Source organism: Stigmatopora argus, chromosome 4 (genome assembly GCF_051989625.1).
Source record: "Stigmatopora argus isolate UIUO_Sarg chromosome 4, RoL_Sarg_1.0, whole genome shotgun sequence".
In the NCBI taxonomy this organism is placed as follows: domain Eukaryota; kingdom Metazoa; phylum Chordata; class Actinopteri; order Syngnathiformes; family Syngnathidae; genus Stigmatopora; species Stigmatopora argus.
In genome coordinates this window covers 19,104,484-19,122,539 of record NC_135390.1, presented here as the reverse complement: position 1 = coordinate 19,122,539, position 18,056 = coordinate 19,104,484, and the positions used below count along the sequence as shown (strand labels likewise).

General features: G+C 41.1%; 3 protein-coding genes across 6 annotated transcripts; 1 reads left to right on the top strand and 2 right to left on the bottom strand.

The window, feature by feature from the left end:
• Positions 1 to 378: 378 nt before the first annotated feature.
• Positions 379 to 9,949, bottom strand: bcan (brevican). The gene is made up of 14 exons (XM_077599312.1): positions 9,690 to 9,949; positions 7,525 to 7,607; positions 6,389 to 6,775; positions 5,573 to 5,750; positions 5,312 to 5,439; positions 4,984 to 5,241; positions 4,512 to 4,904; positions 3,634 to 4,152; positions 3,219 to 3,323; positions 2,998 to 3,156; positions 2,341 to 2,423; positions 2,120 to 2,264; positions 960 to 1,142; positions 379 to 691 (listed from the first exon to the last, which is right to left on the bottom strand). Exons 1-14 carry the CDS (start codon positions 9,815 to 9,817, stop codon positions 570 to 572), a joined length of 2,871 nt encoding a protein of 956 aa, XP_077455438.1. The 5' UTR covers positions 9,818 to 9,949; the 3' UTR covers positions 379 to 569.
• Positions 9,950 to 9,963: 14 nt separating this feature from the next.
• isg20l2 (interferon stimulated exonuclease gene 20-like 2) lies at positions 9,964 to 14,282 on the bottom strand. Of its 2 annotated transcripts, none has more exons than XM_077599313.1 (4): positions 14,144 to 14,282; positions 12,386 to 13,058; positions 11,536 to 11,736; positions 9,964 to 11,452 (listed from the first exon to the last, which is right to left on the bottom strand). In XM_077599313.1, exons 1-4 carry the CDS (start codon positions 14,209 to 14,211, stop codon positions 11,330 to 11,332), a joined length of 1,065 nt encoding a protein of 354 aa, XP_077455439.1. In that variant the 5' UTR covers positions 14,212 to 14,282; the 3' UTR covers positions 9,964 to 11,329. The 2 variants fall into 2 exon arrangements, with proteins under 2 accessions (XP_077455439.1, XP_077455440.1); XM_077599314.1 differs by having other exon boundaries at positions 14,092 to 14,151.
• Positions 14,283 to 14,409: 127 nt separating this feature from the next.
• mettl25b (methyltransferase like 25B) lies at positions 14,410 to 17,927 on the top strand. 3 transcript variants are annotated; one of them, XM_077598764.1, is made up of 8 exons: positions 14,410 to 14,660; positions 14,735 to 14,853; positions 15,739 to 15,955; positions 16,039 to 16,063; positions 16,506 to 16,612; positions 16,730 to 17,385; positions 17,474 to 17,658; positions 17,730 to 17,927. In XM_077598764.1, exons 1-8 carry the CDS (start codon positions 14,526 to 14,528, stop codon positions 17,816 to 17,818), a joined length of 1,533 nt encoding a protein of 510 aa, XP_077454890.1. In that variant the 5' UTR covers positions 14,410 to 14,525; the 3' UTR covers positions 17,819 to 17,927. The 3 variants fall into 3 exon arrangements, with proteins under 3 accessions (XP_077454890.1, XP_077454889.1, XP_077454888.1); XM_077598763.1 differs by having other exon boundaries at positions 16,039 to 16,101; positions 16,472 to 16,612; positions 16,733 to 17,385; XM_077598762.1 differs by having other exon boundaries at positions 16,039 to 16,101; positions 16,472 to 16,612.
• Positions 17,928 to 18,056: the final 129 nt, after the last annotated feature.

The window sequence follows — 18,056 nt, the reverse complement described above, 5'->3', positions numbered from 1 at the left end:
TATATATATATATATATATATATATATATAAAAATATATATATGAATATATATATATATATATATATATATTTATATATATATATATGTATATATATATATATTCATATATGTATATATATATACATACACATACACACAAATTTAAATTATTTTTTGCTGTCTCTTATGTTTACTTCTGTTTAATATGTAAAAAAAAGGTTCAAATGGGACTACCTCCCTTGCTTGTACCGTACGAGAACAATAAAGTTTGTCCCAAAAAAATAGTATATCTTAATGGATTTACTGTAATAATAAAGCCAGCAAGCAGTCACATTACCAAGACTCTTGTGATAATGGCTAAAGTCGTTGATGCTAATAAGAAAAAGCAAAGCACGAGTGCACTGCCATCTTTGCTTTAATAAAATAGAATCCTTTCGGTGAGCAAAAAAATACAAACGAAATTTACGCAGGCATGAAAGCTAGCCTAAAAATGCTTAATGACAGCGTTTGGCGGCATTATTGGAATTACGGCGATTTTGATTCAATCAACTAAGATTAGTCGCAGTGCGGTACAAAGCTACATTGGATTTAATGTGGACGGATGGGGGCGCTGCTTTGCGCGTGGACCTCCGTGACGACCTTCTGTGACCACCCATCGCGACGTGGCTGCTGAGTCGTTGTACCGAGACGCCGGGATGCGAGTGAATCCGCTGAAGAGGACAACGAATAGTGGAACGTGAACAAAAAGCGTCTTCGCTGAAAATGAATTCTGACTTTAAAGTCTGAATCTTGGCCACCACTTTTTCAAAATATTTCTTTACACCAGCTTTTTTTCCCTCCCCATAAATATATATTTTTTAAAAAACCTGCAACCCAATTGAACTCGGTGGCTGCTACTGACACCGATAGATGTCTAATAGCGATAAACTCAATTCAATTTACAGCTAAAAAAGCACAAATGAACGGCAAAAATATTACCTGGCAAACAGGCGATGGCGGGCTCCTCCCAGCGTCCGCTGGGCAGGCAAGTGATGAGCGGGTGGAACTTCTGCACGAAGCCCAAGTCGCAGCGGTAGCGTACCTTGGCGAAGGTCTCGTAACGCGCCCGCGTCTTTCCGAACGGCTTGGCGTTGGGAACCTCTGGAAGCTTGTCGCACCACGCTGCCGGAAGACAACAAATGAATACAGTGGTACCTCTACATACAAGCAGCTCTACCTACGAGATACTCGAGATACGAGGAAAATTTTGAGCAAATAATTTGCTCTAGATACGAGAAAAAATTCGTAATGCGAGAAAGCCAGGTAGCCATGACATGAGAGGCTTTCTAGGTAATGAAGTATACTTGTGCACACAACACTGATAGCCAATGGCACCCTTTCTCAAAATAAAACTTCATTACCCACAATCAATACGTGGGTAGGCTGAGCTGTTGCATTTCCTGCTTTTCCTTCCTTAGCATGTTAGCTCCCGTGATCGCTCATTCAAGACTACTTCTCGTTGGCAAGTGGTCGTGCTTTATCCTATTGTGAGGACATTTGTGTGCATCATTTTGGGAATATTTTGAAGGGAATACAACAGCAAACAGCCCATTGATAGCAAACGTGAGGGTGGAGGCGTGGCAAACAGCTAACCCGGCCAGAAGAAAATGTAAAACAAAATTATAATTCAGTTTTGTGTAAAGTTACATTAAATGTATGTTTGAGTGTGTCTGTATATATTAATACAAGTTAATTTAAATTTGTTTGTTCGGTTACGAGTGCGTTATCGTGGAAAGATAGATGGCGAATTAGAAGAAATAAAACCTTTTTTCCAATCCAATATCCTGTTTTTGGTGTTTTTTCAGAGGGTTGGAACAAATTAATTTGTTTTTAGTTCATTTCAATGGGAAACGTTCACTCGAGTTACGAGAAGATCGACATACGAGCTCAGTCCCGGAACGAATTAAGCTCGTATGTACATTGTCAATTTAGTGGTTCAAAAACCAAGTAACGGTATACATATTTTTTCAATCAAATATTGTATCTGAATATAACATTTGAGTATCGAGACAATAAAACGAGACGAAAGGGAGCCTTTGAACAGGATATATAGACAAAAATGTATCCGACTCAGTCTAAGACAGGCGCCCGTCACTCACTGAGGCCTTTCTTGCAGGTGAAGGGCAGATGGTAGTTGCAGGGAACGTCGCTCCAGCGCCCCCCGTCGTGCCAAACCATGGCGCCGCAGTCTTCGCCGGACAGAAAGTAGCTGTCGGGCTGCCCGCGGTGCCAGTTCTCGTAAATCTCATGCACACAAAGACCAACGCCGTGTTAAAAAAAGGCATTTTTAAGGCATTTGTAGGAAAGCAAAGGAAATCACCAGGAGGTTGCCGTCGGACCAGCGGAAATCTCCCTCGATGGTTTTGTCGTTCAGGCCGATCCACTGATATTCTCGGTATTTTTCTAAAAGTAACCAAGAAGAATTATGACCGATAGAGTCTGAGTTAGTTTTTAAATGTAGATAAGCCGTATTTCCAGATTAATGCAATAAAATGCGTCATTGAAGCGCCTCGCTTGATGAAGAGAAGAACTTCAGATAGCATCTGAACTTCCTGGAGACGAGACCAAACACTAACGGAATCTTTGTAACATTAAAGGCTGGTGTTGTGTCTCCTCGACAACACTTAAACAACCAACTTTTGGGGTTCTGCGGCATAAAATTGAGGAATGTGGACGCAGATCTCTCACGCTGATATGCAGAGAAAAGCTTCAAATCCAGTTCTTTTTCCCAGTTCAAGTCCCATATCTAATTTCACTCAATACTACATTTATTCAAAAAGTGGACAGTAATGCCCAAACAAAAACAAGCCTTCTACCTCACTTGAACACATTATTTTTGTCTTTTGGCTCTGTTGTGGTTGACATACCTGTAATGCTCAAGCTAATGTTTTTTAACTGTTTGTTATTGAATGCTTTAAGATTTTTTTAAAAATATTTTGAACAGTTTTTGCTCTCCACGAAATGGTTAATTCTTTACCATTGACATGGTGCTGCTCCTCAGGGTTCATGATGGATATGAGGTTCCCCCCAAGCAGCCGGCAGTGTTGCTCCGCCCCCTCCCAGCTCTGCCGCGTGGTCATGTGACGGTAGCAGAAGCCTTGGAACTTCTGCCAACCGGGTTCGCACAGGTCCAAGTCTACAAGGCGAGACATGGCGCGGGTGGAACGTTGCCTTCGAGGAGGCGGAGTTCTTTTTTACCTGACTGGCAGAAGGCGCCGCTGTAGCCAGGTAGGCAGAGGCACTTGGGTTCCTCGCTTTCCAGGCACGTGCCGCCATTTAAACATGGCCTCCCGCCGCATAGGTCTGCATGGAAGAAAGAAATTTGGTCACTTTGTGGTAATTCTGGGGGATTTCCACAAGACTTTTTTGGTTTTAGGACTTAAGGGTGACATTCTGATTATTTTGTGGCATCAAACGATTGCTGCCAGACCTCCCAGTCAAATTGAATTGGACCTTAGCGCTTTTCAAGACAGTGAACCATGAGCTCTCCATGCCAGTCATTTCAGTTCAAACGGAAATGTCATCATTTAAAATGATTTTTTGACTACATTTCTATTCATATATTCATTTAATCTCTGTGAATTTTCTTCTAAAATAATTCAACTGAATTTACCAATCACCACTTCTTGTCTGGCAGCCATGGCTGTGGGTTTTTCAGAGTTGGCAGTCGGGCTGGTCGTCGTGGATTGGTCTTTAAGGTGACACCCAAAGCATTTTTGAACTGAGACCACATGAGTGCTGGTCTCCTCTTGTCCTCCTTTTGGTCCACTGGTGGTTTCGTGCCAAGTAAGAGGAATTCCAGTGCTAGACTCGGTGTGGAATCCAGAGTTCCTCTGTGTCTGTGTTCCGAGATCGGTGTGCTGCTCCGGTGAGCTTGTCAGGATTGCTTCTGGATTTCCTCGGGGGGTGCTTTCCGACCAATCACCTGAGGCTTTGGTAGAGATTTCACTTGTACCTTGGTGCGTGGTACCATCTGCGACCGCTTCCAGGAGGCCCGCCTGTTCTGCGTGGTGTGGAACGGAGGTGGACGCATCTGGGGGGGAGCTAGAGGAGCTACCACTGGAGTGGGAGGACGTGAGGACCTCAATTGTCGGCGTCACCTGCGTGATGCTCACCTCAACGGAGCGCTCACCTGTCAAAAGACATGCGCGTTAAACTTGGAAGATTTAGGGTCGCGGTAAATCCATCAAGTTCATAAATTGTTCACGAAAGGGAATAAACAAATGTAGTCTGGAATAGCGATTTATAGTTCTGCAGTTATAATTTCTTACACCATAATTAAATGATATTCAAATAGCAATAATTATGGCCAACAGCTAAAGGGGATAAAAAAAAGTTTTGCTTTTATATTTGCTTTATTTCACAAAGAAAAGGACTATGGTGTGTGGCTCAGTGATGTCCAATCTATTGAATTCAGTAAACCAATCCCGGTTCCTGTTTGGTTTCATAAAATGTCACACAGCTAGCTCCAAAGTAGTTGTGATGACTTACTTGAATGAAAGGATGCCTGTGATGAGGTGAATAAGTCGGTTTTTGTAGTAACCGTGGAGTTGATTGTCAGATTCTCCTCGGAAGCTTCTGTATGGTCTTCGGGTTTTTTGTTGTTGTCCAAAATGGGCGACTCAGTTGTGCTCTCTTCTTCCGTGTGAGGTGATGTCAAATCCATGCTTTCGGGGTTCTGGTGTTCCTTTGAAGGGGTTGGGGGAGTATCTGGTCTGGATGTCACCTCAGTGAGGGACTCTGGACTGACAGTCGAAGCTGCAGGACTCTCCGGCGTAGAGTGAGAACTATCTGAAGTCCAAGACTCAGTCTTTGAGGAAAGAAGATGGCTGACATGAGCTGACTCTGTCGTGAGAGGAGACTGTGAAGATGACGTCGAGTCATCTGGGGAGGCCACACATAGAACTCATGAGGAACTGTTGGTCATTGTCATTGAAAAGTACGGAAAAGCTTCCTTTCTTACTTCTGAAACAAAAGACGTCATGGCGGCCAGCAGCCTCGGGGAGGTCCATCTGGTTGCTGGGTTCTTCGCTGCAGCGCCCCCACGGTTGGCGCACGCTGCCGTCCTTGATCCACCCTGAGCTGCAGTTCCTGGGTCCGTGGTTGGGGGCGGTGTACAGCTGGGTAAGGCTGGCTAGCTGGGCACGCTCACTCAGGCAGTACGCCTCGGCCTCCTCGAAGGTGAAACCACGGGGGGCCCAACCATAGAACACCTCGCCAACTGCGTTTGTGGAAATGTTAGTCCAGAAAACAAGTTTTCGTCACGCGAACGTAGAAGAACTGGCAGACACCTTCGACGGGGCCCAGGTAGCAGTAGACGTCGAGGGGCTGCTGAGTTGCCAGCGTTCCGAAGGTCCGCACGCCCGGAAATCCTTCTGGGAATCCCGCGCAGTCCACTCTTGGCTTCTGAACTACAGATCTGAGACACACAGGTATAGAAGTTATTGGCGTGGACATTCAATTGGTTTAAAAATGAGTGAAAACAATTCAAACCGATTCCACACCGAAATGAGTTAAGGAGCTGCTACCCGCTGGATTGTTTGCATCCTCACCTGACCGAGTGATCTGAGAGCCAGCCGGCGTGGCAGTGCTCGAACCCGCCGTGGTAGGCCGCCACCAGCTGATCCGGCGAAGCTATTTGGGCCCCCGCCTCCATACAGGCCTCTTGGGCCCGATCAAAGGTGAAGTCCCCCAGGCTTTTGGACCGGTCCCCACGATGGAACACCAGACCTGTTATTTAAAAAAAAAAAGTCATTTACTTAATCTTGTCTTAAAAAGTGGGGCAGTGAATATTCTCTATATACTATTGATAATCTTCATTGGAATTTTTATCATAAAATACTTTTTTTTATGAACTGCATAAATATGTTTTATATATTTCTTATTATTTATATACATTTATATATTATACATTATATATATACACATATACATACACATACATATATAAACACATACATACATATATATGTATATATATATTTAATATATATACATATATATAATATATACACATATATATATACATTTCAGAAATACGTTTATTAATTTATTAACTTATTTATGTCTAAAATGTCTTTTCCTGTGTCTGTATTCTCACACTTGCTACTGTAACAGTGAAATTTCCCAAATACAGGATGAATAAAGTTATCTAATCTAAAATGAAGTAGCCAGCTGCTTCTGGGCCTTGGAGCACCAGTTTGACACATGGGGAAAAGGAAAGGTAACTGAGGGGTTTCCCGCAGGGGTACACCCTGACCTCTAGCGCCCCTTGCGCACGGAATTTCGTCACTACAATGAAAAATCATGGATTACATTGCATCACTGTGTAGCTATTCCTTCCTGTTTTGCTTTGGGTTTTTTTTTACCTTTGACTTGAACCTCTGTGACATCCCAGTCTTGTTCGGACCCCTGCTGCACGTGGCACCGGTACCTGCCGGCGTCCTCGTACCTCAGCCCCTCCAGCCGGAGCGTCAGATCGGCCGGCGAGACGGAGTAATGCGGCAACGAGGCTCGTTCCCGGTAGGCCTCGCTCACCAACACGCTGTCGCCGCGGGCCGCGAGGATCTCCGTCTCCTGTCCGTTTCCCAGCAGGCTCCACCTGACTCGGGGAAGAGATATGACGGCGTGTCGGCCATTGGTGGCGGGCGGTGGCCCGCCTGCGGACACCAGGCAGGGCAACGTGAGCGTGGCGCCAAGTTCGCCTTGAGCGTTCGGCCCAGAACTGATGGTCACGTGTAGGCGGTGTGTATCATCTAAAACAATTTAACAAAAAATATATAAAAAAATATTCATGTACGTTCACTGACTGCCATTGATAAAATGGTGAGCATGTCCCCAAAAATTATTAAATATAACGACTGATGACATACCTGTCAATTTATATTATAGGTTTTTCCTGTATTTTACACGCTTTTTTGATCATTTCAAATGGTGTAGGCCATATAACTTTTTTTATTTTTAAATCTCATTATACTTGTATAATGACAATAAAAGCATTCAATTCAATTCAATTCAATAACCACTTTTGTGCGGGGGGAAAAATGTTCAAACAAAAGTAAGTTTTTTGTAAAACCGATCTCGTCTTCCCCATTTCGGCTCTAATCCAGATCGTCTCGGTCACTGATAGCACACGAAAACATCATCGTTGATTGCTAATGTTGTCATGCTTTGAGCATGATATGTGCACGTGGGTCAGTCACTTCTGCCTTTTCACTCTATAAATATAGCATGTCAGCAAGCAATGTACCCGGACAGTCAAGCTGTCTACAGAATCTTGAATTTAGTGCATTGGGCACTTGTGTCCACTTTGGGCACAATTTTAGACTTTTAAGTGCGCCCTATTTGAGTAAATATATGTGTTGCATTGTGTTTGTGTTTTTTTTCCATCGCTGAATACGGGGAATTGCAATCATTAATAAGGAAAGCATTTGGCTGAGGTTGACAGGTATGTGATGATCATCCTCAATGGCAGCAAACAAGATAAAAAGTTATACCACACCACCTGGCAGATCCTGAGCGATCGACTGTAACGGGAGAACGAGTAGAGCGATGGCAACCAGCGTGGCGTGGCGAAGCACTTCCTGTCTGAGGACAACACAACAAAACAAACAACAAATCTTGTTAAAAGCTGGAGTGTGTATGTGTAAACCTGCAGTGTGGTCCTGCTGCTCAAATGCGTGGGCCGAATTCTAATTGGCCGTAAAAACAGACTAAACGAGATTTACCGTTCTCCAGTTCTTTGAGCTCGAGGTTATTCCAGAAAAAGTTTGTTTGACCAGAAAGAGAGGTTTTCCCAGAAGTAGTTCCAATTTATTCTCTTTAACAAAGAAGCTCAACTTGCTTCTTTGTGTAACACATTCATTAGCATTTTGTTTTTTTAACCTGTCACCACTGAATTAATTTACTGTATTAAAATACTATTACCAGCATTGTAACCCTCAAACATTTAAAATTATGCATTCAAATGCTATGAAGTAAAAAAAAAATATAAACAATGTGTTATTGGGAACCATTGCCTGTATGAAATGACCAAAAATATATTTTTTTAATGAGTAGGATATTTGTTTTAAGTTAGATAAGTTTGAATAAGAAAGTAACGATTTAGTAGTCAGTATGAGGATTTCAGGCTTGACAATGACGCATGTCCAAACATTTTGGTCTGGTATCGCACAAACGGATTGGATATCTATCGCCTTCAATGACACTGAAAAACGGTGAGTAGCGCAAAAAGAGGAAAGTTTTTGCATCTAGGCAACAAGGTAGCGAATACAAAAATCCCAACACGTTCAATAGCCTAGCGGAAAAAAACCAGGAGACCAATCACACGCTGCCAGGAATTGTCATGTGAAGGCAGGACAGATGGAAAAAAAAGAAAGAATATACGACTTCCATTGTAGAATGAGAATTACGACGTTTGTGTTGGATTAGGTTGGCGTTACGTCTTAGGAACTGACTTGAAGCCAACTAGATCAGACAATTAGCATGTGGGAAAGTCAGCGAGGCTCTTTGAATTTTTAGTGGGTGCAAAACACTTGGTTCATTTTGTTAAAGAAGAATTAAAGAAAATCTAATACATTTAAAAAGATGCATGCTATTAATAATTTGTTTCATCAGCTTGTTGCACTCTAGTGGCCTGGAGTACAAGCTGAACAATGAATTTTATATTTAATACTTTGTAAGATCATTTCTAAAGTATATTTACAATGTGAATAATAATTAATACACTTTGTGTATTAGGTATAAGTCCTATATACTGTATTTTACTTATAACATTTATTTTACATAGTAAGTGAGACATAAAATATATGTATACACAAAATCATATGTATTATTCTTGTATTTTAACATCAGACGTTTTTTTAATGTGCATATGCATGTAAAATTTACAAAAACGTCTGATGTTAAAATACAAGCATAATATATTTGATTTTGTGTATACATATATTTTATGTCTCACCTACTATGTAAAATAAATATTATAAGTACAATACAGTATACAGGACTTATACTTAATACACAAAGTGTATTAATCACTAAAATTGTACAGTGGATAGACAGAAAAATATCTAAATAATATAACAATATATTTAGGTGCACTTTAATATATGCTAATGGTGCAGTATTATTTTGTAATAAATCATATTTATATGGAAAGGGTATATAAATATATAAATACATGCATTAGATAAAAATTCATGTACAAAATGTACTATATACATTTAGGTATACCTTTCTTATATTTTTGTTATAGTATAAAATGTGAATGCAGTGCAACTCAATATTGTTAGTCATACTCTATATACTATACAGTAGCATATAATATGTATTATATATTATTGATAGATGAATGTTTACCAGTAGATATTGTGTTAAATTGTGGCACAATAAGGCAAAATGTATAATATAATAAGTATAATAGGAATACATGCATAAATAATAAATCCATGAAGATGCTATATATTTTTTTACAATTATCATAGCATAGTTGATTAGAGACATTGCAAAATGGTTATTTGAGGGTGTAAAGCTGTATGAATCGATTAATATTATTGTTATAAAATTTCTAAACATAAATACACAATATAAACAATAAATAATAATAAAGAAATCTATATACATATCTTTGGCATTGAAAATAATAACTTAAGCATGGAGACGAGTACTCACCTCATTTTGGTCAGGTGCAGCTCCAGATCTTGAGGCAAAGCCATGGAGGGAGGCTGGTTTTGTTCACCCTGATAAAGTAGAGAAAGGGAGGGGGTCTGGGGGGCACGGCACAAATCTGTTTGCTGCATTTCAATGTATCAAAAGTATTGGAACAAGCGAAGGAAGGAGGAAACGGGCTGGGACACTTCCTGGAAGTCCGACATTACCTTTGGACGACACAACAAAGTTAAAAGTGAGGAAAATTGGAAGTTGAAACAACGACTGAGACACCAAGTGAAAAGAAGTGTTCACGCAAAAGTGATTTTTAATCAGTCGAAATTTTTTTTTTTTTACATTTACAGATGACACATTTTGTCCCAAGACATGCTTTGAAGCAGGTGTGTTGCTAAAAAATGTGCAACCTTATCAAATTCCTGCTTTAGGCTCATAAAAAGTGAATTAGCCACTAATGCTGGGAAAAGCACCGCATGCGGGAATTATTCTCGCTTTCAATAAATTGACCCAGCGGGAAACCGTAACGTCGGATTCCAGAAAATGCAGCACGCAAGCACTTAATCTGCTTAACTTTTATACGTGAAGGACATTATTTGGAAAAATATAGAACAAGGACACTAACAAAACAGTGTTAACATTTGAGTTTTAAGGTAGCAAACATAGCAAGACAACAATTTTAAGTGTTGGACCCAGACCTAAACCTAACAGAACATCCTATGTGGGTGACACGAATGCAAATTATATGGTTTGACTTTGTTTAACATTCTTAGAACAGGTTCATCTCTGATTTGAAAGTTGAAAAAAGATTTTTTAAATAAATTAACAAATATATTTCAATGGAAATAAATTGGTTCTTTTGTATTAGATTTAGACTGAATGTGTTAATTAAAGACTGGTCTATTTAAACTGTATACAAGAGAATTTACTTTTCTTGTTTTTTTTTTTAATGTTATTAAATTATGAGTGTTTTTTCCCCTCAACGATGCATCAGGTTTTAAGCCAAAAGATATTTTTATTCCACTGTATATTCGTTTTAGGCCTAAATGTAAATTGTACTCTGAACATTTCACTCTATTTTCAATTGCAACAATGTATGTTTATTTACATGTTTTCCTTTCTTTTAAATTGTTTTTGTTGATTTTCCTAGTGAAGTTTCCACGGAAATTCACATTTATTTGTGTTTGCGGAGGAGAGTAATTATGAAATATTTATCAGTTAAATCTTCTTGTAACATGAAAAATCCTGCAACCAATTCGTCAGAACGACACGTGGAGGAGATAAATACAAACAAACATAATTTCAAAACTACAATGTACGGACCTAAAGAAACAATCCAACTGATATTTTTTTCAATATCAATATGAAATAGAGGCTATAATTACATCCATCTAAAACTGTGGATTTGAAGGCGATAATTGGGACCTCTATTGTATTTATCCTTAATGACTTACTCATTGCCTGCCATTGACAATCTTATGTGTCAAATCCAATTGAACCAAGGTGGTTGTCATTGAATGTTCATGTTATAAAAATCTAAAGCCTCCTAGTGGCTTCGTTTAACGATACACTCATTGATCACCTTCGGTCAAACTGATGGTCGCAATCAAAACAGGATACGAGTGGGCGGGGTTTTGGAAATGAGCCAATCAGCTGCCACTATCGCCTGTCTTCCGGGACGCCAACGTCTTCTCCCACTCGTCTTCCACCACCTTGTAGAGATTCATGGTTGCCTGAGCGTCTTCCACAGACGAGTGGCCAGAGCGCCCCATCTGAAGAAAGGATCGGTCACCACAATCAAGCTTTTGTGTTTTTTTTTAAATAAATCATTTGATCAAAAAAGTGACATTTGTACCTGGATGTCACGATTAAAGATGGCCTTGGTGAGTCTTTTGAGCGAGGCGCAACCTTTCTCTTCAAAGCCGGCCCGCACGTTGAGCAGTGGGATACGTGAGGTGTCCCGGGTGAGGTCGGCCGGGTGCGAGTATTGAAGGACCCGGAAGTCCGAGTGGATGGCGTGACCGATCACCACCTTGCCGGCCAGGATCTTCAGGATCTGTCGGGTGAATGGAGAAACACGTTAAACATCTAGATAAAATGCAATTCAATCAGTTTATAGTATTCACAGACTAGATGTGGTGGTAGTGAGTTAGATTAAACAAAGGACCCATTAATCTCCTGGTGCCAATCATATTTTCTCGCATATTAGCCCCCTCCACGTATAAGCCGCACCCTTAAAATTGCCTTAAAATAGTAGAATTTAACAATTTCTCTCGTATAAGATGCCCCCTGATTCACAATTTTCACCTCCAAATTCATGGTTTTGATAGTGAGTATAAATGTGTTATTTTGAAGGGAAAATCAACACACATGGTATTTCTGAGATACTAGACTACTTTTTTCACGTTTTATGCAAGATACTTTTTTTTCTTGAATTTAATTTGTAGATGTTATCGGTTTATCTTTTTTCTATTTTGAAATAAATGACCGTATGGGCCGCATTGTCTTGGGTAATGGCGTTTCTTGTCACAATGCAGTTTCGAGCAAGTCAAGTCTGATTTGTGCGCATATAAGCCGTGGCCTTGATTCAGTCATCTTTTTTTTTAGCGACAAGTACGGCATATAACGTCAGAAAATACGGTAATTGTTATGGCAGCCCTACTATCAATAATAAATTACTGTGCATTTGTTGATATTCTCCTCACCTCCCTCCTAGCCTGAAGGAAAGGCGTGGCGTTCCTGAGGTTGTGTGGGCGGACGCCGCTCCAGCGTGTGCGGTAGTTTGAGACAGGCGCCGTGGGTTTGATGAACTTGTCGTACACAACGTCACCCTCGTACGACACGATGCTGCAGCGCGCGAGACTGCAGACGCTTCCCCTGGGACCCGTGCCCACCATCTCGCAATCTATGGCGAGGTACTTGCTAGGCACACCCGAGATCGCTCGAGAACTCAATTCGGTCGATTTGGTGTTGGCCAAGGTTGAAGGCTGCTGGCGTGAGGAAGAAGAAGAGGGTTTGTTGAAGCGCCCCGCATGAGAGAGGACCCGGTCGAGAACGGAGCCGTGATCAAACGAACGCTGCGGGAACGGGACGGTTTGCTCTGACGTATGCAGGACCGTCGTTTTTTTGCGTCCACCCGGGATCGGTCGAGAACTCAATTGGGTCGATTTGGTGTTGGCCAAGGTTGAAGGCTGCTGGCGTGAGGAAGAAGATGAGGGTTTGTTGAACCGCCCCGCATGAGAGAGGACCGTCATTTTTTTGCGTTTGTTGAATCTATTGCCCAGTTTGGTTTTTTGCTTCCTGCATGGCTTGACTTCTGACATATTGACAGTTATAGTATCCTCCATTTGGTCACTTTGGCTCCGTCTGAAAACAATTCTGAAAAATACAAAGTGGAGAAAAAAAGGCCATTTAACATACAATTCCAGCCCTTTCTGAGTTTTTTTTTGGCAGTGGCTCCTTAGTCGGTAACCGGTCAAATAGTCCCAGGGGCTATTTAGCCGGTAACCTATTATTTAACATTGAGTGAATAGGGGATTTTCTAAACCATTCAACCAATCTTATTGAAATTTGATGTGTTATTGCCAATTGATAGATTTTAACATTAGGTGAATAGGGATTTAAAGACTATTATTTAGGCAGTGGCTCCGTAGCCGTAGTTTCTTACTATTTACCCCACACAGGGGATTTTCTAAACCATTCAACCAATCTTATTGAAATTTGATGTGTTATTGCCAATTGATAGATTTTAACATTAGGTGAATAGGGATTTAAAGACTATTATTTAGGCAGTGGCTCCGTAGCCGTAGTTTCTTACTATTTACCCCACACAGTTAGCCCCTGGGACTATTTGACCGGTTACAGGCTAAGGAGCCACTGCCTTTTTTTTACCATAGCAATACTAGCGTTTTTATTCTACCTTGTGGTTCAAACAATAAATTGGCACTATTTTTGAATGAAGTTGAAGTGATTTGAAGAACTTTCTTTGGACATAGCAACATCTTGGTGACAAGCCACTATGGTGAAGAGTAGAGGAACTATGTTTCGACAGAAAAATGCTACGTGTATTCTCTAATAAAAAACGCTGTTTCATGTGGTGAACAGTAGAGGAACTATGTTTCGACAGAAAAATGCTACATGTATTCTCTAATAAAAAAATCTCTTTCATGAGACCATTACACAGTCATCTTAGGAGATAAAATGGGATATTTTTTTATGACAACTGCTGTCCTTTTTCTCAGGTTCGAAGTTGAAAATGTTATTTGTCAACATCGCGAGCTTTCGGCATGGCTACGCTAGGTAACGCTAACACACGGAATATTACGCCTATTTTTCGCTAGACAACAGAGACATTCAATACAAACAAGGTCTAAAACAGGTTAACGTGTTTTTAACATAAATAAAAACTTACACTGACTGTATTTTTATTTTTAAATAGTTTGAAACAATAAAAAAACGCAGACCTGCAGTATAACGTGGATGGTGGTTTTTCCAAGAGACTACAACCATACACTTCCGGGTCATGTTGCATTAAAAGAAAAAAGACTTAGGAAAGTAACATAATAATAATAATGTTATAACATTTTTTAAGGAAAATCAATATTCATAATTAAATTTCTATTATTAACTTTAAGATATAATAGTGGTTTATATTATATTTTATAGTATATTTTCTTTGTTGTGACGGGAAACACTAGTACGTCTAACAGATTTACCGGTAACACGTGAATGCATCAGCCTTCATGGAAAGTTAGCTTTGAAGCTAAAGACTAAAACACCATCACTGGTTAAATTAATTACGTTTTAACTACTTTTTAGCCCAAAGTCTGGCTCGTCACTTTTCAAATGCCTAAGCATCACCAACAAAACATGTTGGAAGAACCACAAATTAGTCTTTCTCCGAAGGAACAAAAAGATCTGGCAACCAAAATAACTCGTTTTCTATCACAATACAAATTTTTATCGGAGTCGTACATTATTGTGAGTAAAATTTGACTGAGTCTTTAAGCTAACTCTTAAATGGCTACAAAATATTTATATTCTTGTATAAACAGGAGTTCTTCACTCAGGATTTATGGCACAAGTTGCCAGTTAGCTGGCAATCTGTTCTTCACCATTTGTCCTATCCGCAAATAGCAGAGCTGCTGCTGGAAACTGAACATCAACACAGGAGGTACATACACTATTCTTTTATACCATTCATTCATTTTCTGAACCATTTATCCTCACAAGGGTCGCGGGGTGTACTACAGCCTATCCCTTCTAACTATGGGCACCAAGCGTGGTGGCCAGCCAATTGCAGGGCATAATGATACAGACAACCAATCATAGCTAGGGGCAATTTAGTTCAACCAGCCTACTATACATTTTTTTGGGTTGTGGGTTAGGGGGTTAGGGTTAGGACCGACCTGGGATCGACCTGGGATCGAACTCCCGACCTTAGAACTGTGAGGCCAACATACTAACCACTCGCCCACAAGGCCACCCTCTTTTATGCTATATTGAATCAATCCTTCGCCCAGTTATGGCTGACGTCTTTTCCAAATTTAGTCATGTTACATTCATGTCCCTCTTACATGTAATTTCTCACAGAACACTTGTTTACACTCTACTGCACAGGTGTCAAAGTGGCGGCCCGGGGGCCAAATCTGGCCCACCGCATCATTTTGTGTGGCCCGGGAAAGTAAATCATGAGTGCCGATTTTCAGTTTTAGGATCAAATTAAAATGAAGATTATAGATGTATATTATATTTCCTGATTTTCCCCCTTTTAAATCAATAATTGCAATTTTTAATCCATTTTTTTCTGTTTTTAGTTCAAAAATCATTTTGTAAAATCTAAAAATATATTTAAAACAGCTAAAATAAACATTGTTTTAGATCTATAAAAAAACTGAATATTCAGGGCTTTTAATCCAGTTCTTTTAATCCATTTATTTAAAAAAATATCTAAATATTATATTTAAAATGGTCCGGCCCACGTGAAATTGAGTTGACGTTAATGCGGCCCGCGAACCAACCCGAGTCTGACACCCCTGCTCTACTGTATCTTCTTCAGGTACCCGTGCGTTTGGCCGCTGTCCCTCCTGGCTTTTCGGGCAACGGCTCACTCCTTGGCCTTTCCTAGAAGTTTCCCAAAGTCGCCAGCTGGCAATGGCGGTGCAGCAGAGCCCACAGGGTTTCAGGAAAACCAGAACCAGAGCTCGCTGCTGGCGCACGCCTTTCGCAAACATGTCAAGCCCAAGAAACAACACGAAATCCGCGAGCTGGGCATGGTAATCCAGATATGTCATTTATTGTAAAAATATTTTTATGACTATTGACAAATATTTTTTTTGTAAATATTTGACTCTTTCAGCTTGTCAAACAACTTTGCGAGCAAAGTGAGTGTAATCAAGTCGTGGATGTTGGTTCTGGACAGGTAATTTGACTGTCCGTTTGAATCAGTGAATTATTTTATTTTTAAATCACGTATTTTCTGCACTATAAGACGCAACTGAAAGACTTCCATTTCCTCAAAGGCTGGCAGTGCGCCTTATATATAGATCAATAATAGTTTAATCATTGTATGAAATTCCCTTTACCACTACTACAGCGCCATTTGGTGGATGTATAACAAAATTCCCTATTACCACTACTACAACTACTACTGCGTCTTATAATCCGGTGTGCTTTATACATAAAATAAATTTTAATATAGGCCATTCATTGAAGTTGCACCTTATAGTGCGGAAAATACGGTACATAAATTCATACCAGAAAATCAATTTTCTTTCCCTTTTTGACAACAGGGTCACCTAACTCGCTACCTGTCGTTCGGGCTAGGCTTGTCGGTGACGGCCATCGAGGCCGACCCCGCCCTCGTTGCCATGGCAACCAAGTTTGACGGAGAGCTGCTGTATGTTCTGGAAAAGGAGAGGCAGAAGCGACAGGTCATTTTATATCAAAATTAAATGAAATAAAAAGTACTGGAAAAAAACCATACAATGCTATGCATTATATTATATTAATAATGAAAAATATTTTACACCACGCTGTTTTGTCATCAGAAGTGTTCTTGTGAGGCACCATCATGTGAAGCTTGTCCTCGCCATGTGACGGGTTGGGTGGACCCCAAAGCATCATGGGAAGTCTTTATCCAGCAGTTGGCCCCCAATCAAGCTAATGGTGACGATTCAGTAACGCCCTCCAAAAAGAGACTTCGATGCCCCGAACACTCACTCGAGGAGACGGCGGCCCCTCAACCGGGTTGTCGGCGAAAACTGGTCCTGACCGGACTGCACGCCTGTGGCGACCTTAGCCCCACCCTTCTCCGCCATTTTGTCAAATGCCCTCACATCCGTGCCATCACCTCCGTGGCGTGCTGCTACATGAAGCTCACCACCAAAGAGGAACCAACCCCTCCGGGGGTAACGGGACCTCCCGATTCAACGGGGTCGGACCATCTCTCCCTCGAGCGGGATTTTGGGTACCCAATGAGCGGACACGTGCGGGGGCTGCCCTGTCACCAGCTGTCCTATAAAGCGCGGGAGGCGGCGTGTCACGCCACGGAGGACTACGCGTCGCGACTCCGTGAGGAGAGCGCGCTCCTGAGGACGCACTGCTACCGCGCCGCCCTGGAGGTCTTCATCACGGACGTAAGGCCGGATCTTCCTAGGGCGGGAATACAGACGGTGAAGAAAGCCCACTTGTTGACTTTTAATGAGTGAGTCAAACATCGACATTCATAACACCTGATTACTGAAAGCATAAAATCGCATGATCAATGATATTAGTTGTACGTTGGTTCTCAGGTATGCCCGTTTGGGTCTAGCACGGGTGGGCCTGCCCACGTCCCTCCCTTTGGACGCAGGGCGCTATGAGGCCATGTTGGCGCAGCAGGCCCGAGTGGTGGTCTTCTTCAGCCTGGCGCAAATGTTGGCTCCGGTGGTAGAGACGCTGGTGCTGCTGGATCGCGTCATCTACTTAAGGGAGAACGGTAAGCCGCCACGGTTTTCTTCATGACTTGTGTACGTTCAGATTCCGGTTCATTTTGATCATCTCTAACAGGGCTGCGCAGTCGACTCATTCCACTTTTCGACCCCAAGTTCTCTCCCAGGAATTTTGTGCTGGTTGCTGGGAAGTCAAATGGATTGTAAAGTACTTCAAAGGGGATTTTTGCCTAAATGTGTAGACGTTTTGATGAAAATAACATGATTTTATTTTTGTATTTACTTCCACTGTGCAATAAAACACACCGAAAACGAACGTGTCGCCATGATTCATTACAAAATAGTCTTCTCTCAATTATCACGACTTCACTTATTATCACACTTATTCACTTTTTGGCGATTTATTCTGCTCTTAATTCTTCTTTTTTTTAAGTTCATAAAAATG